We start from the raw sequence: 24,389 nt of genomic DNA, 5'->3' as shown, positions 1-24,389 counted from the left end.
TGTATTTCGTTAGTGAAAGTTAATTGTAACATTTTTGGTCTCCTAAAATGATCTTGTTTGTTTGGACTTGTGCTGAAGATGGCGAAGGACAAAATGCGGAGCTCGAGGCTTCAAAACCGTAGTCCACAAACCAATTGGGGATGTCACGGTGACCACGTCTACCAATGGTGGTACCTGTCCCAGTAACAAGTTCAGGGACATGTTTTATTTTTTAGATTTCGCTGCTACTTTAAACTGTTCAGTATTATAATAATAATAATAATAAGCACCCCCCAGAGAAAAGTAACTTTGAAGTTACATTAGATCTCAATGTTTTATCTGACATTGAGGCCTCTTAAAGGGACAAATAGAAGTGGTTTAAATGGAGAACATTTGAAAGCTAAACCAGCCCAGCCCCCTCAAACAAGAACGACACTGATTGCCTCACAGGGCGGCTCTGTGACGTCATGCTTGCTGTATTTGCACGTCTCGGGTTTCAAGTGATCCTGTATCCTGAAGTCCTGTTGGCCAACGAAGCAGGCTCGGAGTGGACAGACGGCAGACCAGCTGAGGCACCAGCGGAGCATTGGCTCATGAAGAAGGGCTTATGAAGAATGAACGACAGCCACCAGGAAGTAAGTGTTGTAAATATGAGGCAACACCAACATGTCAGCTTGTAGGCCGTGTTCAGGAACTGCGGAGGTGGAAGTTAACTTTTGACAGCTTGTGTGTGTGGTAAATATTCTCTGGGAGCCAGGTGTAGTTAAACACATTAAAATAATCACAAATAAAGCCTAAACAATGCTGACTACAGCATCACGTGACACGCAGACGACTTGTCAATACAAACAAAGGCGTCTCTAAAGACCTGTGCCATTTGTCAGCCGTCACCAGACGAACGGGAAACCGGCTTTGGGAGTCCTGCCCTGTCCAATCAGAGAAGGAGGATCATCCACTTCTCCAGCGGTGAAACTCTGGAGCAGGAGGAGGAGGAGGAGGAGGAAGAGGAGCCGTCATCAAACAGGCCTCCCTTCAGTGAACCTGCAGAGAGGGTGGGACACATGTCAAGAAGAGAAAGTCCACGTTGCATTTCATACCAAGTCATGTCATCTGTTTGTTTGGCTTTCCCTCTACTCTTCCTCAGACTAGAATGTCGTTCAAGAATGTGGCCCTTCTGGTTGGGAGGATCTCCCTTCTGAGTACGCAACGTGACAATTAATCAAATACATTCAAGCATACTAAATCAACAATAGGCCCTATTATCGCCAGGGAGAACGTCTCACTTCTTATGTTACTGTCTCTGACATTAGCCTGCGATTTCCTTGGAGAGAGGCTAGCTGGCGCACTGGGACTGAATGCGGCCAAATACCAGTACGCCATAGATCAACATCACCGCAACCACAAAGTAAAGTAAAAGTAACGAAACACGCACTCTGGCACGCAACTCTTGTTGTTGTTGTTGTTGTTGTTGTAGTGGGGTGTGGCCCTTCTCTTAATGACACACTGACAAGCCTGTTTCCTTCTCATAGACAACCAGCAGCCAGACCCAGGACACCCATGTCGGAGGCCAGGCAGAGACGATCCACCTCCACCCCGGACTGGGTGGGGGTCATTACGGAGCTACAGGAGAAGCAGGGCACCCTGCTGACTACCCGAGCTGTGAGGAGAAACACTTGGACACCAGTGAAGGACGTCACAACAGAGCCTACCATGCAGATGAGGATTAATTGAAATAAAACGGAAAAAGCAAAGATATGAGGGTTGTGATTTCAATGTGAAAGCTCTTGTTTGAAGTGCACAGAGTAGCAAATAATGCAATCACGCTTGGTTAAAGGGTGGTGACTACTAAAGGGGACGACAACATACGGTCAAATGAAATAATATGAAAACATCAAAAGCAGTAAGCATACTTCACTGAATTGTCAGTGCGTTGTTGATTCCTTAAGAGTAATGAGTGTAAAAGTATTTTTGCTAGAGTTAAGAGGAGGCAAAAGAGTCCGACGAGGATGGGATTCGAACCCACGCGTGCAGAGCACAATGGATTAGCAGTCCATCGCCTTAACCACTCGGCCACCTCGTCTGCGTAGCACACCACGGGACCAAAGGCAAATAAAAACACATCCGATGTTCACGCTTCTTTTTAACCTTCAATTTCATGTCTTTTCACAAACGGCTCTTACGTTGGTTCGGCTGTAGCTCCGGCAGGAATGAGCAATGCTAACACCTGCTAACTTGCCCGTGAGCCATGCTAATGAGCCGAGCCAACGTAACATCGGAAGGTTAAGAGCTGTGAATAACAGACACGGTGGGAGTTAACGTAACGTTCAGGGACCGCGGCGTAAAATGCGACGTTGGCGTCAGCTCGCGTAAGCTTTCTGCAGCAGCGCCAGCTGACGTTAAGTCCAAAACTGTTACAGTGTTACACAACGTGATGAAAGTAGTTACATGTAGCGTACACTGCTGCTTACATCGGACCGGATGTAACTACACTTCAGAATATGACATCCATATTATCCAAAGGGAATGCAAACTAAACAGCCACTCGAAGGTCCTTGGCCAAGTGTCACCCGGATAACATGTTGTTGTTGTCTTTAGGTAAGAGCACGGAATGTTGTGAACACGCAGTTCACTGGAACAGCTGTTTAAGAGTATCACATGATCTCTTCCTGTCAAAATATTGATCTACAACCAATACAAAACACTACACTTGGGGTCTATTTGACCTCCTATTTCGTTGAAAGACTCTATCTGCTACGACTTGTGAATAAAATAGATTTAATAACACACACCGGGGGTATTTGTGGCCATCTAGTGGTTGAATTCGCTCATTGTAAAACCAGCTGACTGACCCCGTAGCCTTCACTTGACCCCGTAACAACTTCTAATGACCTCATCAATTGCTTTCCGTGAGTCGCTCTAACGGCCTACATTTGCAATGTTGGAGAAGTTGGAGAAAACCTTGGGCACGTTGTAGGAACTCAGCAGCATCTCAAGGAGATGGTATTATGTCACATGAACATGTTAACATTTCTAAATGTAGGGTTGTTGGTCAGTAACACCGGAGAGCCAAAGTCCCTCAGTTACTCTTTGTAGCCGGCGTAAACTTCATTCGGGGCTAAAGGTCATCTTGTTAACGTTTAAAGCAAAGCGGCGGCGCTTCCCTGACACATCACGACGATGGAGCGAGCCCTGCTGTGGTTTGGTCTCGTGGCTCTAGCCGCTTCATACACTGTAAGTATGGATCCGTTCTCCATTGGGTACGGGCCAAGTGGTTACGGCCTTTAACCGGCTGACGACACTGGTTTTGTTTGTTCCTCCAGGTACCCGCTTCCCCTGGGGTCCACGGTATGTCAGAACTTAAACCATGTCTTCAAAGGAATACCGCTTGTTGAAAGGCTGTGAGGAGAGCCTGAGTGTCTGTGCTTGTGTTCCAGAGGTTTACGAGAATGGCGAGGACGAGAACCCCACCCTGAACCTGGGTGAGCTACACCATCTGTTCATCGCCCCGGATCCTGGAGCAATGTGTTGATTTCAGCTGTGTGTGTGTGTGTGTTTTAAATAAATGGCGTTGTTCCTGTGCTGCAGGATCAGGCGCCAACCTTCTTGAAGGGGACATTTTAATTCCAGTAAGTTAATGGGAATATTTTATTTTTACTGAGAAAAAATGATATTGCTTCATTTGGCCTTGAGCGGTATATATTGCTTCTGATATTGTGTGCAATCACATACTGTTGGCGCTCTTGAGTAATTCTAGTGCGATATCTATTCCAGATAACAAAATGGGCTTTGTTGTGTGTTCATGTTTTCTTTATGACCCTCGATTAGGTTTATGCTCACAATTTGTTTTGCTACTTTTTTTAAAACAACTCTCTTGTGCTACAGGAAGGAAAGAATGCCATGATTGACAAAAGATACAGATGGAAATTTCCAATTCCTTATATTCTGGGTGACGATTTGGGTGAGTTTCTTTTCTACGAGTCACTCTTCTAACCATCGGGAATGAAGGAATATTCGGTCCCGACTTCCTTTTTTGTTCCCAGATCTGAACGCCAAGGGCTGCGTCCACCAGGCTTTTGAAATGTACCGGCTGAAGTCTTGCATTGACTTCAAGCCTTATGAGGGAGAGAAGACGTTCATCAAGTTTGTAAAGAGAGGCGGGTATGTGAAATGAATCCGATAACTCTGTGCCCGGTTTTCATCGTGGGTTAGAGTTTAAGGTAACTGTCCCGACAGGTGTTTCTCCAGCGTTGGTGACCAGCAGACCGGCCAGATTCTGTCTCTGGGGTCCGGCTGTGACCACAAGGCGGTGATTGAACACGAGCTGCTCCACGCTCTGGGGTTTTACCACGAACAGTCCCGCACAGACAGGGACGACTACGTCGACATCTGGCTGAATCAGGTGACGCCGGGTACGTCTGGGAGCTGACCGCATGCGGCGACCTTTGACCATTCTTAAGGCATTTGACCTAGTTAGGAATGACTGAAATCGATGTGAAATTTCCCCCGCAGGACTCGAAAACAACTTCAACAAGTACAACGACGACTACGTCACCGACCAAAACACGGCATACGACTACGAGTCCGTCATGCATTACAGGCCCTTCTCCTTCAATAAGAACGCATCCATCCCCACCATCACCACCAAAATACCGGAATTCTACAATATCATTGGCCAGTACCTGGACTTCAGTGAGATGGACACCGTCAGGCTCAACCGAATGTACAACTGCTGTACGTATGTGCTGCAGGGTTCAGTTTCCTACTTTGATATGTTCAACCGTTTATCTTGAAAGTTGAAGATGGCCCAAACATTTTCAAATGAGCCTCTTCCCTCCCCAGCTGGTCCCCTCACCCTGCTGGACCAGTGTGCCTTTGAGTCCGCCAGCATTTGCGGGATGATCCAGGCCTCCTCCGACGATGCCGACTGGGTCCATACCGAGAGCAGTGCGGGTGCAGAGGATCACACCCTCCTGGGAAAATGCAGAGGTCAGTCAACTATTGCCTCCCAATTAAAAATCCCAATGACTGATTATTATCAGTTCAGACAGCATTAAAAGAAGAAGAAGAAAAAAGAGCAACAACTGAAGATGCATGCAGAGTATGTATGGATGCTGGTCTTGTTCTTTCCGACTCTAGATGCTGGGTACTTCATGCACTTCAGCACCATGACTGGGAAGCCTCTGGAGTCCGCACTGCTGGAATCCCGAACGCTCTACCCCAAGAGGAAGCTTCAGTGTCTGCAGTTCTTCTACAAGATGACCGGAAGCTCCAATGACAGGCTGGTGATCTGGGTCAAGATGGACGACGGCACAGGCGCCGTTCGTAGAATGAAGAAAATACAAACCTTTTACGGTAAAATATGTAGTGTAGCATGTTTACCAAAGACCTATTTCCAGCAGACACCTAAAGCCACCACAGCTTTGCATCCAGGCAAATATGTATTTGAACATTTGTTTAGCTGCCCACTAGTTTGAAAATGATATTCAAATCAAGTTATTTTAAGACACCATAAAACATATGCTTATTTGCCGAGAGCTAGATGAGAAGAACGGTACCACTGTCATGCCAGTATGCTGAATATCGAGCCACAGCTGGCATGTGATCATCTTAGCTTAGCTTTGCATAGAAATCAGACATCAGACACTGGCGGTGTCTGATGCTGGTGAACCGGCCTCCCGCGTTGGCCCTGCTGATGCGCCCCGCCCCCCCTCTCTACCTCCTTCTGTTTCATGGATTGGAGTTCCATTCATACATTGTCATATTCATGTAATGTGTTTATGTAACTTTGTAATGCTGTTCATTCTGTACACATGTTCAATGTGAGTATTAATATGACTTGGAGGAGTTGATTCATTTAGGCTGACATATTCTTCATGGCTCAGCCAGGTTCCAGTAAGACACAATAAATCAATGTGATTGTCTGATATTAAATCATTTACTAATACAGCTTTAGATGACAGATATCTAATATTTAGGAGTCCACATTTAATTATCCTGTTTTGTTGCACTGTTGCAGTAGTGATGTTAACCTGTATGAGGTTATTTTGTATGACTCCTCTTCTGGTTACTTTTGATTTAATTAATTTAAGTGGCCGTGGGACAGACACAGTCTCTATGGAGTTAAGGTTAAGGGTGGGTAACTGCTCGAATGGAAGTGCAGAGAAGGGTGGAAGACTACAACTCTGCTTCTGCTTCCTGATCTGAACTCTGGGTCATGGATTAAGTCCGCTAATCAACTTGGCCATGTTCACAGAAATGAGACGCGCTCCATCCCAAGTGGGATGAATGCCGTCTCGACTCATCAGATCAGGCTTTCCCCAGAAAGTCTGCCAGTTATCTATGTAGCCCACATTGTTTGCTGGGCACCACCTGGACAACCAGCGGTTGAATGACGACATGCATACATGTCATCATTGATCAGATTGGGGAGAGGGCCAGAGAAAACTACGGTGTCCGACATTTTCTTGGCATAAGTACACACCGATTCCACATTAATTTTAGTGACCTCCGACCGCCGCAGTCGGGAGTCATTACCGCCGGCGTGTATTATAATCTTACTGTAACTACGCTCATCTTTAGCCAGCAGTTTTAAACAAGATTCAATGTCGCCCGCTCTGGCCCCCGGGATGCATATGACTTTGGTCCCTGGCTTCCCTATCTTCACGTTTCTGACTATGGAGCTACCTATAACCAGAGTGGGTTTCTCAGCGGGTGCGTCGCTGAGTGGGGAAAACTGGTTTGAAACGTGAAGAGGTTGGTGGTGGTCAGTGGGCTTCTGTTCAGACTTAAAACCCCTTCGGACAGTCACCCAGCCATCCGGCTGCTCGGGGGCTGCCGGGGGACAGCTAACAGAGGCTAACGCTAAAGGCTCCGCAACGGCTATGGGGGGAGGTGGGCTAACTAGCTTAACTGTCTGAGCTTCGATGAAATATATCATCCAACTCTTGGCAAGAACATTTTGGTTTTCCCACTCGCACTTTAGTAAACACTATTAACGTGAAGGCTAACGGCTAATATTAAGCAAAACCTCACTATTTCACTATCCCACCACCTAACATACAAACAATATTGCCAGTCATAGTGATATTTGTCATCTTGTTCCTCTCCCTGTGACCAGCGGATTCTGACGAAACATGGAAGCTCGCCCACGTCCTGATGGAGGTCGGAGTGAAATTCCGCTATTCCTTCCAAGCGGTGCGCGGCGCTCCCGCCGCATCCGCCGATCCCGCCGCCGGTATCTACATCGACGACATCAGCCTGACCGAGACACGCTGCCCCGACACCGTGTGGAGGATCCAGAACTTCTCCAGGATCATGGAAACGGCCAACAGCAGCACCGTTATGGACAGCCCTCGTTTCTACAGCCCCGAAGGCTACGGCTACGGCGTCCGTGTCATGCCACTGTCGAGTTACACCGATTACACCGGGAACTACGTGGGGCTGTACTTCCACCTGGTCAGCGGGGAGAACGATGCAGTGATGCAGTGGCCAGCGGTAAACAGACAGGCCACCTTGGTGGTGATGGACCAAGACCCAGACATGAAGCACAGGATGTCCTCCGCACGCAGCCTCACCACCGATATGAGGAAGAGTAAGCGCGGCACGCATGTTCCATAGGACTGTGAAACATTATTTATAAATCCATTTAAACAGCCAAATGCTATTAAAAGAAAGTGCTTTCCAATGCATAAGCTAACAGCAAAAAGGTCAAGAAAAAATGTTTTGGTGCCGATCTTATATAACGTGTTCTTGGTGTGTTCAGATCTGTCTCTTTGTGTCCTCTAGCATCAGACGGACAGCTGTTTTGGGACAATCCATCCAAGACGGGGACGTTCGACCCCTCCTGCAAATGCTTCAGAAGCGAATCGTGGGGCTGGAGGAACTTCATCAAGCACTTTGACCTCATGCGGCACAATTACCTCAAGAACGACGACCTCTTCATCTTCGTGGACTTTGAGGGTAAGTGGCCTTCTGTGTGGTTTTGTGTTGCGTGCCCGGATGCAGGATGACGGTGACGACTTCCTCGTCCACAGATATAACATCACTGATCAAAACAGAAGTCCCCATTACACCAGCGGAGTGAGGTCACACAGGACCTCACATCGTGATGAACTGGAGGTAAGGCATCACGCCTTTTTCTATTTCCAATACTACATCACACTTGTAAGTTTACTTTTTCTTTCTTTTCATTTGTATAGCACCAGATACAACATCTGCAGCTGGGATGTGAAGAACGAAATGTGAAAATGAGCAACGACTGAATGGAATGGAAAATGATTTGAAAACAAACATTTTTTAAATGTAAAGTTATTGCATTTGGTACATAATCAATAAATAAGGGTTGCAAGAATGTGTATGCAAGGTACACTTTGAAACAGTGTCATCATTTTGAACAACAACGTTGTCTCGATGAAACCTATTAAATCAAGCTGTTAAAGAACAAGCTTGTGGTCTGTTTGGTTTAGCGAAACTTATCCTTTATGGTTGAAAATTGATAAACTAGTATTCATATTTGTTTTTTTACATATACTAAAAAGGATGCAATAAGTTGATACAATAAGGTTTCATTCAAAAGTAAAGAATGTCAAAAAAGTACTATCATAGAATGTCTTGAAAAATAATAAAGAAGTCAGTATTTAATTTTTTGTTTGATGTCATTAAAAGTCATAACGTCAGAGTATAGTATGTCAAAAGTAAAAGTATGTTATGTCATAGAAAAGGCATATTATATTTGGTAATAAAAAGTCACAAAAATGTCAGTGCAAAGAATTCAGTTCAATTCATTCTTCTAAAATTAAGTTTAAGAGCCACCTTTTTCAAAAGCTTTTTGTTGTATATTATATTCTTCGACACCGGTGTAAATATTTATAGTTACCCCACATACATATGCCTCATCACATTCAACCACAGTTCCTCGGGGTATTCCCAAACAGGTTTTATATAGTCGCACCTAATTCTACCACACTTTTTCAAAATTTAGGAAACTCGATGGAAGGTCTGTTCCAAATGCTAACAGGAACACCATGTCGGGCTGAATGAATGAAGTCCAGTCTGATTACCAGGCTAGGTGGACTCCTAATGGGGATTAGAAGTTCAGATATCTTCCTCTGCCACTTCACTTTTATTTTTTTTAAGTCCCTGAACTTTGTGCAGGTGCAATAAAAAATCATTCAAGTCCTCCTTTAATATTAACAAATTCTGCTGCATAGACATCTGATAGGTAACAGCACAGTTATCATAAATGTAATAAAGCACGTTATCAGGTTCTAGTGGTGTTATGGCACGACCGATCGAAGTTGTAAACAAAGATCACAAGTGCTGAAACATGCAAACTCTTTCATGCACACCCTGAAGGCACCATCACATCTCATTAGTCAGTGAAGGGGAGACATATTGTTTTATTTATAATGCAATTGTCAAGTTTGAGACTTTGGGCTATTTATCTTCCATAACATGTCTTCTTTCATACTAGTGAAAAGAAAACATCCAAACCACACATTTAGGTGTTTATTTTACTTTGTCCATTGGTGTGTGTAGATTTCTCATAAATTCACCAATAGTTACCATTATCACCACAAGATACCTCATTTGCATATTTAAGTAATTGTCTCAGTGTCAGTAGCCAGCTGGAGATGTTTCATGGTGATATCTATCAGTACAATTTGTTGACCCTGTTCACATAGTGTCTTTAAAATGTCTGTCATTTTACAAAACATATCTGTAAAGGCCATCTCCACCTCAGTACAACTCACATACACCAAACGTTCAACGCTCACTACTATCTATAGTCTGAAGGTTTTTATTGAGGGGCTTGTTCATATATTATTCACAGACTGATTTATAGAACATTGAATTACTAAAAAACATGAGAAAATTGATTTCTATATTTCTTTTGACAGTATTCTCTGCTTTATGGAGTGATACAAAGAGATATCCAAACCTTCACCTGCAATATCTCAACAAAGGGAAACAAGAATTATGAACCTGGCTTCATCCAATGTTCACAATAATGTTCTGGAAATCTATGCAAATCAGCATGTATTTATTAAGATAATGCCTCATTTGCATGTTTAAACTTACAATACAATACAATCATAAATAAATGTCCTTAATGTAAGCAATGGACCGGGGAAGTTCCATGTTGGTATCTACTAGTTGTATTGTTCCCTGTTCCCGTTGGTCTCCAACACAAAGAGGACATGGCTTTGACAGATAGCTAAGCCTCCTGTGGGTTAGAAGCAACAAAGGGTTTAGAGGTCCAACACACTAACAACATAACTGCCTGTTTTATAAGACTTAAGATCAGAGTTCATATTGTTTTACTGTTGATTCTGATTCATGGCTTATTGTGCATGCCTGAAAAGCAGTCAGTGGTATAAGAGCCTGTTACTCATTGAACACCGTAAGCCTGATCAAAGTTCCTCTGCAGACGCGGTCTTTATAGGCATGTTTCTGTAGCTTCAGAGAAACACCTTTGAGTCTGGACAGCGACATGGGCTCCGGGGACAGTTTGAGCAAAATTGCCGCGCTGATTGTCTTTGTGGTTTTGAAGGTAGGGAGGGGCATTTTAAATTCAATCACATTGAGAAACAGAAATTGCAAAAAGAATAAAGTCTCCATGGAGGGTTTTATATTTGAATGCATCTCTTTTTGTTCGCCAGGTGCAAGCTCTTCCTACACAAACCGGTTTGTTCCCGTTAACTTGACTTGATCAAAAACAAGCATTTTAAAAAAAATACAAAATATTTCTCACAGTTAGAATATATTTGTCTTCCAGGTGATTATGTAGATGCTGGTGAACTGAGGGACGACATACTCGAGATCAATAGAGGTATACTTTTTCCCACGCCCCGTCTCCTTTTGATACACGTGTTTGTGTGCTTTGTTGGCTGATATTCATATGTACTGAACCTGTGTTTAAGGGTTAAACCACCTGTTTGAGGGAGATATCGCTATTGATGTAAGTATCTTAGAGACGAGAAGATGTTTGTCAAGAACTCAAACGCAGACTCTGACCGCTTTCATTGTGTCCTGCAGCCCAGCAGGAATGCCATCCTCGATCAAACACGGAGATGGAAGTTTCCCATTCCCTATATCTTAACTGATTCTCTAGGTACACGTGCACATCAGAGTACATTTCCCTCAACAAATAATTTAACGACAAGGTAAATATACATGTGGTGATATGGAATTCCCTTTATTCTAGAACTGAACGCAAAAGGTGTGATCCTTCAGGCTTTTGAGGAATACCGTTTGAGATCCTGTGTGGACTTCAAGCCCTATGAGGGAGAGAGCAGCTATGTCTCCTTCACCAAGCTGTCTGGGTGAGCTGCGCTGACTCGGGTGTGATCGCGGCGGTCGCACAGCATTGTGGGAAGATGCCGTCAAGTCATCAAAAGTGTTACAATGTGGACATGTTGTGACGAAACGCACTAACGGCACCTTCGGTTCGTCACTTTGCCGTTTTACCAATGCAGATGCTGGTCGTATGTCGGGGATGATAGAACAGGCCAGAATGTGTCCATCGGGGCAAGGTGTGACACCAAGGCCATTGTGCAACACGAGCTCCTCCATGCTCTGGGCTTTTACCACGAACAGTCGCGCTCAGATAGAGACGGCTATGTCAAAATCTGGTGGGACCAGATTGAAGATGGTGGGTTGAACGGAAATTAGACCAAGTCATTACCAAAGTCTATCAAGACAGAAACAACACAAAGACACACTTATGATGAAATGTGAAAGGGGAAAACCACGAGAACTCCCATGGACGGTATAAACAATGGAAATAGTCACCGTGATGTGATGTCATACATTTGTTTGTGGATTTTTGGGCTTTTTTTTCCAAAAAGAAGTGTCAGGAGAGGGTGGAGCTAAGTAAACACTAAATAATGCAAGTTTAAGGCATTTCCACATTGGCTTCACTTTTCAGATCTTGGATGTTGGGCTTTCCTCAAATCGATCTGAAAGATACACTTTCCTATAAAAACACTCAGAGAAAACAAAGCAACATTACTCTTTATTCACCTTTTGTCAATGTGCCCCTCTTTGTCTGAGAGGGAATGGCCCCAATGTCTTCATTGGTTATGTAATCTAATCAAAGCAGGTCTAATCAAACTTAATTAGTGATGCATTGGCAGATTTGTTTTCAAATGTAAATTTACATCATTTGAAAAAATGAAATACAAGGAAGTGAATTCCAACCATTAACCATTCTTTTAAAAGGAAAGGAGGTTTTACAGCGTCTACATGTTTCACGTGGCCGTACTGTTTGAAGGCCTTGCTAAACCATCACTCGACTGTCTCCATGGCGATGTCACTTTCTCCTCACAGGGATGGAGCACAATTTCAACAAGTATGAGGATGACTTCATCACTGATCTGAACACGCCATATGATTATGAGTCCATCATGCACTACCGGCCGCTGTCCTTCAACAAGAACAACAGCATCCCCACCATCACCACCGCCATACCGTATTTCAATGAGGTCATTGGCCAGCGGCTGGACTTCAGTGCTGTAGACATCACCAGACTCAACCGCATGTACGACTGTGGTGAGTCTCCTTTCCTGTCCGCCTAAAGGTTAGCGAAGACATCCTGGCAAGGAAGGTGGTGAAGTGATGTGAAAATAAATAACTGTTGTATTGGCGACTGTGGCTCAGTGGTGAGCAGGGTCGTCCTTCATTCAGAGGATCGGTGGTTCGATCCCCGGCTCCACTAGCCCATGTATATGTGTCCTTGTGCAAGACACTTAACCCCAAAATTGCTCCCGTAGCTGTTCCTACTGTGTGTGAATGTTAGTTAGTCGTGATGGGCAGGTGGCTTCTCCCATCAGTGTATGAATGGGTGAACAATGTCATGTGCGAAAGTGCTTTGAGTGGTCAGAAGACAAGTAGAGGTCCATTTTTTTTTACCATTCGTCACACTAGATCTGAAAGCTGCACTAAAATAATATCACCAAACTCTGACGGCCTCCTCAGTGTTCCGCAAGTCGATGTTGAGCTTGTTCAGCTGACCCCGAGTGGCTTGAATAAATATAAATATGACTTTCTGTAATCAAATAAGAGCCACAGATGTTTTTTAAAATAGTACTTTGTAAATCCTCCATATTTACCACAGACATTTTGTTGTTGTTGCTAACTGTCCTGTTACAGCCAACACACACACTCTCTTGGACCAGTGCTCCTTTGAGTTCATCAACATCTGTGGAATGATCCAGAATGAGGAGGACAATGCGGATTGGGTCCAGACGCTGAGCGATCCTGCTGATATGGACCACACCGTGGCTGGGCGCTGCAGAGGTACAACACTTGTCTTTAAAGGAACAGTGCCTTGCAAAGGTATTCACCCCCGTTGGAGTTTTTCTTATTGTGTTGCGCTACAACCTGGAATTAAAATGTTTTAAAACATTTTAAATTTATGGAATGGACCTACACAAAATTATCAAAATTGGTGATGAAAAGAACTAGCACTATTAGCGTGACACTCCACAGCGGGGCTTTATAAAAGAGTGGCCAGAAAAGAAGAACAAAATACACATTCGGAGTCTCACACACGCCTTTTGGTGAACTCCAGACAACGTCATCCCTATAATTCAGTTGACGCATTATGTACTGATGGTTGTTCCCTTTCCAGATTCTGGCTACTTCATGAGGTTTGACACGTCTTCCGGCGCACCGGGAAGCAGCGCCTTGCTGGAGTCGCGTATCCTCTACCCCAAGAGGGACGAGCAGTGCCTGCAGTTCTTCTACAAGATGACCGGAGCAGCTGGGGACAAACTGGTAATATGGATCAGGACGGACGACGGGACCGGGACCGTGCGCCATGTCAGGAAGATCCACACAATCACAGGTATTCCGTTTGCCTCATTCTTACGCCAGCACAGAACGACAATACAATTGGTTGCTTTCTTGGTCTTTCAGGAAGTGGACATGCTGCCTGGAAAATAGCCCATGTGACTCTCAGAGTGACAGAGAAGTTCCGCTATTTCTTCCAAGGCGTCAGAGGATCGCCCGGCTCCTCGGGTGTCGTCTTAATCGACGACATCACCCTCACTGAGACCATTTGCCCCAGCGCTGTCTGGCAAATCCACAACTTCACCGGCGTTCTCGCCAACACTTCTGTTGGCGGTTCGTTAAAAAGCGAGTGCTTCCTCAACTCGGAGGGCCACTCATTCGGTATCAGCGTTTACCCGAATGGAAAGGAGAGTGACTACCCGGACTATGTCGGCATGACCTTGCACCTCTGCAGCGGGGAAAATGATGCAGTGATGCAGTGGCCAGCCGAAAACAGACAGGCCACCATAGTTGCCATGGACCAGGACCCTGATGTGAAACTGAGAATGTCTTCTACAAGAAGCTTCACCACAGGTAAGCCCAGGTCACCCAGGAGTGTTCTAGTCTAGTTAGCTGATTTACATCCAATAGTATTATGACACGCAGTTAGTTTGGCTTTTACTTGCTCAGATTTAGAGATTCTTGCTTCACCCCAAATACAGCGTCAAAACAAGAGATCACCTTGCGATGGGATCACTCCCATTTTCAAACCTGACCTTCATTGTGATCTCAACTACACACCTGGAACAGTTTTGACTACATCTTGCAGTGATGAACTCCCTTCAAGGACAGAAAGAAATATTAACGTCAGGAAAAGTATTTAGAGCCTCTTCAGTTCCTGCTACAGTTGGTATCTTCAGGACCACATTTTTGCAATGATGACCCAAACTCTCAAGGTGAAAACAATATCAGCATCGCTGTTGCTGCAGAATGTGCAGCCGTCACATGAGAAATAAACGATAGGTATTGAGAATGCATGGAGCTGTATGACAAATATATTCACTTTCCACAATTGGAAATCTTCTGCCAGCATTCCTCTTATTCCTTATGTGCAGCAACAGGGTTGCTTTTTGCGGTGATAATTATTTAATATTCTTCATAGACAGCGTCACATGACAGACACAAGCCTGAAGAAAAAAAACAGGAATCTCAAAGCCTGACTCTGTAGAAGTTGCATCATCTCCCACTCTCAACATCATATTGCAACCACAAATATGTGAAATGGAGAAACGGATAACGTTGTTTTTTCTCCACTGTTTCCCCCCTCAGACAATAATCCTCGTTGGAACAGACCAACAGCTACTTCAGCTGCAATGTGGGACGACAACTGTCAGTGCTTCCGTGGTCCAGACTTTGGCTGGAGCACTTTTATTTCTCACATGCACCTGCACAGCAGGAGCTTCCTCAAAGACAATGACCTCATCATCACTGCTGACTTCAATGGTGAGAATCAGAACACATCAGCTCCTCTACCCGGCTCTCCTAGAGTATCAGACAATTAGTTAAAACTCACTTTCTACATTTTTCAGAACATTTTCAGCATGTTAGATTCATATAATTAATTTCTGCACCTTCAAATGTGGTATCACTTTACTGCCACATATTCATACATTGCCATCTCTAATGAGCTAACACTTTATCGGACCTTTTCATGAACTTGTCGTTTTGTTAGATTTGACCCACCTGATTAAGACCGAGGTGCCGGTCAACCCGGCCAGACCGAGCAATGACATCACGGACGAGGACCCAATCAGCGAAGTGGAAATGAGAACGGAGGTTTCAAAACACAGAGAAGCTCGTGCTGCCAACCCCTGCCGTCCCAACCCTTGTTTCAGTGGAGGCGTGTGTGTGGAGAGTGAAGGGCAGGCCTCATGCAGGTGTGTGTGTTTGTTCATGCAGCACATGTTGCTTGCATTACTAAATATCTACTTTCTTTTTATTGTGGACATTTCGGATTTCTAGAGAATTTAGTATATTTTGAGAAATCGTCACTTACAAAAATGTATGGATTTAAATTAAATGTAATGAGGCAAAGGCTCAAGCTAGAAGAAGCACTTACACAAGACTTGCACCTATAGGTTTTTTAAGATTTGGAACTAGAGCCAGGTCTCCCCTAGCTTAGCTTATCTTAGCATAAAGATTGGAGGCAGAGGGAGAGAGCTAGTCTGTTTCTAGCTAAAGATTGAAAAGGCAGCACCGTATAAAGCTAAGTAATAAATAAATAACACAATCCCTCAGCACTGGCCAAGGTATAACATAATTAAGCTACTCTAGGCTAGGGTGACCATATTTTCTAACCCCCAAACCGACATCCTTAAGTGTATCGCGCGTGCGTACATGTACGAGCTTAGATGTTTTCATCAGGATGGGGGACAATAATGGGAAATAAAAAATAATGGGAAGTTAAATTGTAGTTTTTTCAGAATCCTTAAAGAAATATTGTTGTGTAATAATAAGATGTGTTGTTCAGGTGTGTGACCACGCAGACCACCTACTACGCTGGTAAGAGGTGTGAGGAACTGAATGTGGACAGAGGCATTGTGGGAGCTCTGATTGGCGGCGCAGCAGGGACCGTGATTCTGACACTCGCCATCTTCACTGTCATCAGGAGAGCTCAGTGAAACACGTGTGTGCTCTGCATTCATTCAGCAGAACACAATGGTGCCACAACCGGAGAGAAGCATTAGCATCCCTTTATCGGCTTATTTTTTTTTACACTAATTGCATTCATTCTAAATGACATGTAATGTAATGTAATTCCAAGCCCCATATCTGCTGCATCCCTAAATATGTAGAAATCAAGACCATGAGTTTGTTTGATTTGTATGATAAAAATAATTAGATGTGGTTTTGCTTAATAGATTCTGTTATAAAATGTATAGTTGAGATTAAAGTCCTCAATCATGCATGATATAATGAACAATAAAATACATTATATTATTTGTCTTTATTTCAAGACATATGATTATACATACAGTGGTTAGACACACATAGTATATAGGTTATAGTTCAAGTAATTTAAGACTTTTCTTTAAAACCCAAATATTAAACCATGATAAACTTCTATGTTCTTAACCTGGTCGCACAGAATGCAAAACATCCAATAATGTGATTTGAGTCAGTTAAAGCTATACAGTGACAGTTTAGTATTGTATTACACTTATTTGGCACTTATAATGGAACATAATCTGTATCTGCTAAACCCTTTAAACAAATTGCATGCATTAGCTTGATTTACATATTAATCCCTGTGTGAAAATGTAAATAAAAATACGATAAACAACTCAACATTTTTTTAGGACATTCATCTATATTATCAATATACCAATAGTATGTAACTGTCTAGGAACTATAATCAAACATAAGGCTGACTAAGAGTCGTTGGCTTCAAGTGGAGCTGCTGTGTCCATCTCCACGATCTGAAATGTAGAGATCAAGTAAGAGTAACTCACACAATACATATATTCTGCTTACATGTGGCGCAAAGGTGATTTGCTGCTTCTTAAACTGACAAACCCATTTCATGTAACTTAGCATAGCATGTTGGTTAAGATGCTATTAACTGGACACTGGACCTGGAAAATGCTGCATCACAAAAGCAGAAAACAGATACAAGTGGTCGCATAAAACTTGACTTTACATTGTTATTCTCCTGTTCCACGTAGTAGATTCACCAAACTGTTCCAAACAATACACTGCTGCATAAGTAAACAGTAGAATCATGAGAAATGTTGCTGCCTCTACTGTGTTCTGATTCATCCATCATGAAATAATGTTACTATCAGAGCTACCATGGAGCTAACTGCAACAATCTGATTTTCAAAAAGTTATCTGAAAAAGGTTTCAGAGCGTGGCAGACAAAAGGGTCTAAAATATGGGTCTGAAGAATGTTTATGCTATTGAAGATGCAGAAAATGCATGGACACCAGAGACTACCAATTATGTAACAAAAGACTGACCTCCGTCTTTATTTTTCTTTTGCGTATGTCGTTGAAGTCAAGTTCTTCATGCTCCCACTCTTTCTTTTTGTTTTTGCCTGAGGGTAGGATAAACCAGAGTTATAATGCATGTTTCCATCATTTATGGTGTTATTCTGGATAGACCTCATTGGTAAACTTACCATTATGAGCTTTAACATTTCCTCTCGAACCTGATAATATAGTAACACAAGTAACACAAACAAGTGACAACTGGACATTTTCAATAAATCAATAAACATGTTGACAGTGATAGAGCATTGATTAAACCTACCTTCTGGTCTGCAAAACACCCAGTAATCAAGAGGAAAAGACCCTGCAAGAGAAGACATGAAGAGCAACAGGCTTTATTTTTCATCAGATATTTTTTCAAAAATTAAGATTTGTAATACTACACTACTTGTCTTGCTTATGGACAATACATCCCATACATGTTGCTACATCTTTGTCTAAATGTGTTGTCTTTTTGTCTTTAGTACTGGAGCACATTCACAGAGACCTCGGCTTCCCAGACCAAGCTGCACTTGACGGGCTGACCACAGGGCAGAGCGAAGGACTCTGTTTACATCAATTATGCTTTGTGCTCAAATATAGTCAACAGTGTGTTGCATTATATCAATATATTATTTTACAACATATGCAGTAGTGAGCCTCAAGACCTTCGAGGTGTAAGTGGTGTTCCCCTTTAAGTTATGGCAGGCTGACTTAACTTTAGTGCCATGGCAATCCCAGGCTACTTCACATATAAATGATCACAAATGAAGATGAAGTATACAGATTGAATGCAGGTTAAATGTGTGGAAAAAAGAGCACTGGTATCAGGTTGGCAATTGGTATGTGTAGCTGAGCCAACGTATTTGTGCTGGGAGAGAAAAAGTAGGATTGATGCATCCCTAATATCAACATTCTGTTTGGTGTGTGGATTGCTTTCAAATTACCTGGAAGGAATTAAGGATGGTGAAACTGTAGTTAGCAACAGTAAACATGAGATTGTCCTTGTTCAAAAGGAGCAGGGCGAAGCCAATAATCCATGTTAGTCCAAAAACAGGCGTTAGAAAGACCACCACTTTAATGATGCCTTTGACTGTCTCCTTGTCATCCGCCTTGCTGCCTTCAGGGGCCGAGGACTTCACAAGAGTAAGAATGACGACCACCAAGGAAAAGAGATTTGTAAAAATCACAGCTCCAACAGGGAGCAGGAAAGCATGTATAGAACCCTCCAAGAGTCTTTCAAAAACCAGCCAGCATGTTTTCTTTTCATAGTATCGCTTGTCGGTGTACTTGCAATACATATAGCTGGATCCCACGATTAAGATTGGGCAAACATAGCCTACGATGCTGGAGAGGAACATGAAGACTCTTTTCCTCAGCGGGCTGAAGACGAAGATGAGCTGGTGGACGAGCATGACACTCAAGCACATCATCCAGCTGAACATAATCAAGAAAAACAAGTGTTTGCATACTGTCAGAGCAAAGCACCAGGTTTCACCAATTCCCTTGGCAGAGGCCAGGAAACTGCAGTCAGCGAGCAAGAGGAACGTGGCAATGTTCACGATGGCTGTGTGACGGAAATGTGAAAGGTTGGACTTGACCACAGCTGACCACACTAGAAACTCAACGGTGAGGAAGATCAGCAAGCAGCAGATGGACACACCCAGGCCCACATAGGTAATGATATCTAGGACTTCATTAGATATATCTTCTTTGGCAAAGAGGACAGAGAATGAAGTCAGGTGTTCACATTTGCAGAATGTGTGGTTACCATTAATAGGTTTGACAACAACGCATCCCACATCTGACCAGTCCTCCACTGTGGTGTTCCAGAAGACGCAGTAAGGCTTAGTGAAATTCAGCTCCTCCTGGGGGTACTGCAGTCTGATTTGCAAAGTCGAATCATTGTTGTCCTGAATTGTGGCCGATAATAGTAGGCTGATAGGCACCGTTTCGCGGAAGTTGTTTCTTAATTTATCCATTAGATTTTTCACGGCAATGGTTTTCAGTATTCCGGTGGTCAGGTTCAGACTCAGGTCGATGCCAAACAAAGACACATTGCATTCACGACTCGAGCAAAAATGGAGCTGTATATTTTGATTGTCCAAAATATTTTGAACGCTCTTGTTGACCTTGATATTCTCCACCAGACCCTCAACAGACTCAAGGTAGTTTGATGACATCTGGTGAATGACAGATTGGTTGACCCCAAACCAGGAATTGTTCAACATATTGCTTGCTGTGATCATAAGATCCTGAAACAAAAGAATAAAAGGAGAATCAAGGCACTAATATCGGCTAAAATAAGCAGATCATAGTCCAAACCTTTCTTTACTGTGATGTGTTTTGTCAGCCTACCGTGTGAGCATTTCACTGCAAATGGAATACAAATTACAGTGTGTGGAGGTGGAAATTAATCTGGGAGAACTGGCGCGAGTTCTGACAATTAGGTTGCCAAAATGCCCAGATTTGCCTCAGTGCTGATGATAATTATCGTTAGTAAAGAGCAATGGACTTCAATGGATTTCACTTTCACCAGTTACAAAGATGTCATTCGTAGGACATTGCGTTGCTGCTTCATGTTTTAGGGGTCACAACCTCCAAATTAAACTTCCATTATTCATTGTATTTTTAAATTAGGACCTTGATTATGGAGTCACTTGTGGAAATAATGTGTTATATTAAGTAGGCAACAGGTGTTGGATTCAATGTGTCGGATACATATTTAACCAACATTTTAATAAATATTTGGTATCAGATTGGACTCTCTATCATCAGATACCCAACATTTCCTCACTCATATTGGGATCAGAGCCAAAAGACAAGTCAAAACAATAGTTGAAACATTAAAATGGTGTTTTTTGCATCCATTTGTGCCTGTGCATTGACTTTGTATGTAAACTACTGGCGCAAAAAATGTGCAACCTTTTTGGCGTGAACGCAGCATTAGGAGTAGTTTTTTTCAAACTGCTATTTCCAAGGTCAAGCAGGAACATTCAAGGTTAGAATTCCACATGTATTACAGTGAACGTGTTAATCAACAGGGGCTTACAGGAAGGACGTCAGCTTGCAAGGGAAAATATTCTGATGCATTGTCCATCACATTAAGAATATTGATGGAGGCGTTAATGTCGGCCATATAGTCACTGTGATCAGACGTGATTAAAGAACTGTTCTTAAGTCCTGAAAATATATTCATGGCCATCTCCTGGGTAGCATTCAGTCCCCTCAGGAAGTTCTAGAAACAAAAAACAAACAAAAAGCAGCTTCATGTAAATATCTACAAAAGCACACAAATTCAATTTCCACACAAGATGTATACAATACACAAAATAAATACACAATATTCAGAAATTAGCTAGCTAGAAACAAGAATTTATCTCAGATTCCGACATTCCAAAATATTGACCTACTTCACAGTAGCCTAATTTCTGGAGTAGTCACAGTAACTTAATGGGTTACTAAATCTTAATTTACAGCATGAGATATGTATACATTAGCATGCTAGCTGTGTAGTATGGTGTGTTCAACAAGTTCAAACAAGATTACGCCGAACAAGGTTGGCATTTGTAGCAGTATTAATCATATTGTTTTTGATAGAGCCATACAATGAACATTTGAATGATCCAGTGAGGTGACAGGATTAAGAGACAACACTTGATTGGTCATCTTTCTGAGCAGTGATAGTTGTTCTGCAGGTCGAACGTCATAGAGATTTTGGAGAATAACTTTGGAGAAAGAACTTTTCTCTTGTCAAATTTGAGGACAATCAATGCATACAATTCAAAATAAACATACTCAAAATGTTATGAAACTTCATAATTTTGCCACACTTACGTCTGCCTCAATTCCAACTCTTTCCAACTCTTGGTTGATGCAGTAGTAGAACACAGGCTGCCAGGTACTGCCTTCACAAGTGCGTGACTTAAAGCCAACCCTGCCCTTTGCACATGTGGTATTAATCACTGTGTCTCCACCTGGGGCATCTGGCCAAATATCTCCATTTAAATCAGATTCTCCTATACAAAATATGTCACCCTCTTGGACAAAAATATATGAAATTATTAGTTGATGCATGAGACATTGCTAATAAGTGTAACTATATACAAAGTAATACAGCAGCATGAGAATGTAAGAATATAGTATATGATGCCAGAGACTAAATTAAAAAAAAATTAAAAATAAAATTACAATAATTTACCATAAATTACTGGGATGACCACTTCTTCAACTTTTATTTGTTTCATGATATTCTTAAAAGAGACAGAAACCCTATGTGCCTCTGGGATTTTCTGGCAAACGACATTAGCGATGAAAGTGTAGACCAGGTTATCTCCATCAGCTGTAAAGAAAGAGTAGTTATTGGGGGTTAGGTTTGGGGTTGTGGAAATCCGTCATTTTGCAGAATTATTGTGAAGAAAAATGTGCGTTGATGTTACTTACAAATGTTAGAGGGATTACTTTCCTGGTTCTCCATATAGCTCCACGCAACTTCAAAGTGCTCGGAGGTGTTCAAGATGGTGGCAGTGACCGTCACAGGAACAGAAACTGTGCTCAGCTTTTCAAAACAGTCCACACTGAGAGGGTCGGTTTTCATGGTGATTACATCAGGCAGGAGTATCACACTCAGCGGTGCCTTGGCTGTGTGCCTGACTGACCCGCTGGTGAATCCACACTGGTATAAGCCTGCAGGGCACATGTCGGAAAAATGCAAAGATCAGCATCAGTATAAGATAAAATAAGATCATCTTTATTAGTCCCGCAGTGGGGAAATGTACATCAGCACTGGCTGAATGTGACAGATGACTCAGGTCAGAAGTGTCGCCAGCAGATTTGTATTGTAATTAAACAACTCCTTGAAAGCAAAAGTAGTTGTTCTGCCCCTGACTGATGTATTATTATGTATGACATTGTTAGCACTGATCCATACAACATATGACCATTAGGATATAAGACCATAGCTAACATAGGAATGACCCCCGCTCCGTGACACTCCCCGGGACAGGCTCTACAGAAAGGGGAGGGGTCTAGCTCAAGTGAGCTGTCTCTCTTTCATGGGTTGAGTTGATGACCAGACCAAAACACACGGCAATGAGTAGCTTTGTGCTTACTGTACACATCCCGCACACTACTCTGCAACGTGAAGCGGGACGCGGTGTAACTAACGTGCGTGAGTCATGGAGCTCTCAATTCACACATGGGGCTAAGCAACGGCTACCATACAAATATTGCACCAATCCCTATTACCAGTGCAGTAACTGTCAACAAAAATGTGCACCCAATTGAATTAATGAAGCATGCTCTATGATAAAATACAAAATCTTCTTGATAGGGATTACGATTTGTACCAAAACAGTAAAAAGTAGTATATCTTAGCTTTGTACTCGCCTGACCAGATGCCTGTCACACCCTGGAGTTTAACTATGACACAAGACTTGTATTCCACTGTGGCACAGTTGTGGTCCAGTTTAACCACGCTGCCAGCGTCAAGCTCAAAGTTCCCATACTTTGTGCTCAAGTTCCAGCCAGCGCTATCTGTCGCCTCATCCAACGTGCATTTCAGTACTGGCTCCGACTTGTAGCACACTGGAGCCTCTGGGGCCTCTATGGTGACCAATCCTGTGTGAAGAAGGCCATATCAATACACAGCAATACAATAATTATGAATAGAGTACAAGTAGGAGGTATAGTCTTTCAATGACAACCTGAGTCCGTACAGATATGTCTATGCGAGACTTCTGGTTCAGTGTCCATGATGCATTCTCACTCCTCTCAGTGGATGATTGGTAATGATTTTAATGTTAGACGATCATTTATCTTAAAAAATGCGAAAAGTAAGGATGGAACTCGCAAAGCAAACAAGTTAACCACTTAGAAGAAAAGAAGCCTGGAAAGTGAACAAAATACGTGAAGAAATATAAAAGAGAAAGGTAAGAAGGTGTGGCTGGGGATGATACCAAAGCTCAGTAAATTCACATATTTACATATGTATTGTGAGCATTTTATCAAAATGTTGACAGGATATGGTGCACGAGTTGGAATCGCGTTAATGAAAATGCTCACAGGGAAAACTACTTAATGCTAGTGTACTAAACATTGTTGGTGTTACTTGATATCACAATACATTTGGCAATGATAGCAATTATGCTGGACTTTAAATGCAGTGTTTATGGTTTGGCACAGGCATATTTTGAGTTCTGGTATTGGGCTAGTTGTATTCGTAATTGGGCTGGTTTTGTCATACAGAGGTCAAAACTCATCTGTTCTCATGTGTTTTATTGATGCCTCCAAAGCTTTTGACTGTGTTAATCATGGAAAGCGGTTTGTAAAATTGAGTCAAAGAGGTGTCCCCAAACAAATTGGGAGAGTACTGGCTTACTGGTATGGTATGCCCACCAGACTACGCAAGTTAAATGGGGCCAAAGTGTCTCAGCCCCATTTTGGGTTACCAATGCTAAATGGAAAATGGACCTCTACTTGTATAGCGCTTTTCTAGTCTTCCGACCACTCAGTCCGACAAGAGGGGATTTAGTCCCCAGTTCTTTTTGATCTATATATTGATGATCTGTCCAAGCAGTTGAAAGCCCGTAATACTGGGTGCATGATTGG

The 24,389-nt window shown here is 42.7% G+C and overlaps 4 protein-coding genes and 1 non-coding gene across 6 annotated transcripts; 3 read left to right on the top strand and 2 right to left on the bottom strand.

Annotated features, from left to right (window-relative positions):
- Positions 1–405: 405 nt before the first annotated feature.
- On the top strand, positions 406–1,734 carry LOC117727420 (protein FAM177A1). 2 transcript variants are annotated; one of them, XM_034527711.1, is made up of 5 exons: positions 406–614; positions 864–1,031; positions 1,124–1,178; positions 1,290–1,389; positions 1,509–1,734. In XM_034527711.1, the coding sequence occupies exons 1-5, from the start codon at positions 594–596 to the stop codon at positions 1,708–1,710; spliced, it is 546 nt and encodes a 181-aa protein (XP_034383602.1). In that variant the 5' UTR covers positions 406–593; the 3' UTR covers positions 1,711–1,734. The 2 variants fall into 2 exon arrangements, with proteins under 2 accessions (XP_034383602.1, XP_034383603.1); XM_034527712.1 differs by having other exon boundaries at positions 409–614; positions 1,290–1,384.
- A 243-nt stretch (positions 1,735–1,977) lies between these two features.
- Positions 1,978–2,059, bottom strand: trnas-gcu. The gene has a single exon. It is a non-coding gene; the product is annotated as a tRNA-Ser (tRNA).
- A 182-nt stretch (positions 2,060–2,241) lies between these two features.
- Positions 2,242–8,342, top strand: mep1a.1 (meprin A, alpha (PABA peptide hydrolase), tandem duplicate 1). Its single transcript, XM_034528389.1, has 15 exons — positions 2,242–2,574; positions 3,123–3,210; positions 3,300–3,324; positions 3,414–3,458; positions 3,565–3,605; positions 3,862–3,937; positions 4,020–4,137; positions 4,213–4,388; positions 4,489–4,710; positions 4,819–4,965; positions 5,116–5,331; positions 7,097–7,570; positions 7,765–7,938; positions 8,013–8,097; positions 8,178–8,342. The coding sequence occupies exons 2-14, from the start codon at positions 3,157–3,159 to the stop codon at positions 8,060–8,062; spliced, it is 1,818 nt and encodes a 605-aa protein (XP_034384280.1). The 5' UTR covers positions 2,242–2,574; positions 3,123–3,156; the 3' UTR covers positions 8,063–8,097; positions 8,178–8,342.
- Positions 8,343–10,464: 2,122 nt separating this feature from the next.
- Positions 10,465–16,587, top strand: mep1a.2 (meprin A, alpha (PABA peptide hydrolase), tandem duplicate 2). The gene is made up of 14 exons (XM_034528388.1): positions 10,465–10,531; positions 10,641–10,665; positions 10,757–10,810; positions 10,902–10,939; positions 11,017–11,092; positions 11,186–11,303; positions 11,457–11,632; positions 12,310–12,531; positions 13,132–13,278; positions 13,613–13,828; positions 13,900–14,346; positions 15,082–15,255; positions 15,485–15,689; positions 16,283–16,587. Exons 1-14 carry the CDS (start codon positions 10,472–10,474, stop codon positions 16,431–16,433), a joined length of 2,109 nt encoding a protein of 702 aa, XP_034384279.1. The 5' UTR covers positions 10,465–10,471; the 3' UTR covers positions 16,434–16,587.
- Positions 16,588–16,893: 306 nt separating this feature from the next.
- Positions 16,894–22,432, bottom strand: adgrf3b (adhesion G protein-coupled receptor F3b). The gene is made up of 9 exons (XM_034527775.1): positions 22,224–22,432; positions 21,982–22,122; positions 21,618–21,820; positions 20,833–21,018; positions 18,728–20,035; positions 18,064–18,105; positions 17,933–17,962; positions 17,772–17,848; positions 16,894–17,231 (listed from the first exon to the last, which is right to left on the bottom strand). Exons 1-8 carry the CDS (start codon positions 22,375–22,377, stop codon positions 17,780–17,782), a joined length of 2,133 nt encoding a protein of 710 aa, XP_034383666.1. The 5' UTR covers positions 22,378–22,432; the 3' UTR covers positions 16,894–17,231; positions 17,772–17,779.
- Between the last annotated feature and the right edge of the window lie 1,957 nt (positions 22,433–24,389).

The sequence above is a fragment of the Cyclopterus lumpus genome, chromosome 24 (genome assembly GCF_009769545.1).
Source record: "Cyclopterus lumpus isolate fCycLum1 chromosome 24, fCycLum1.pri, whole genome shotgun sequence".
Classification (NCBI taxonomy): Eukaryota; Metazoa; Chordata; class Actinopteri; order Perciformes; family Cyclopteridae; genus Cyclopterus; species Cyclopterus lumpus.
This window is presented reverse-complemented; position numbering and strand designations above follow the sequence as displayed.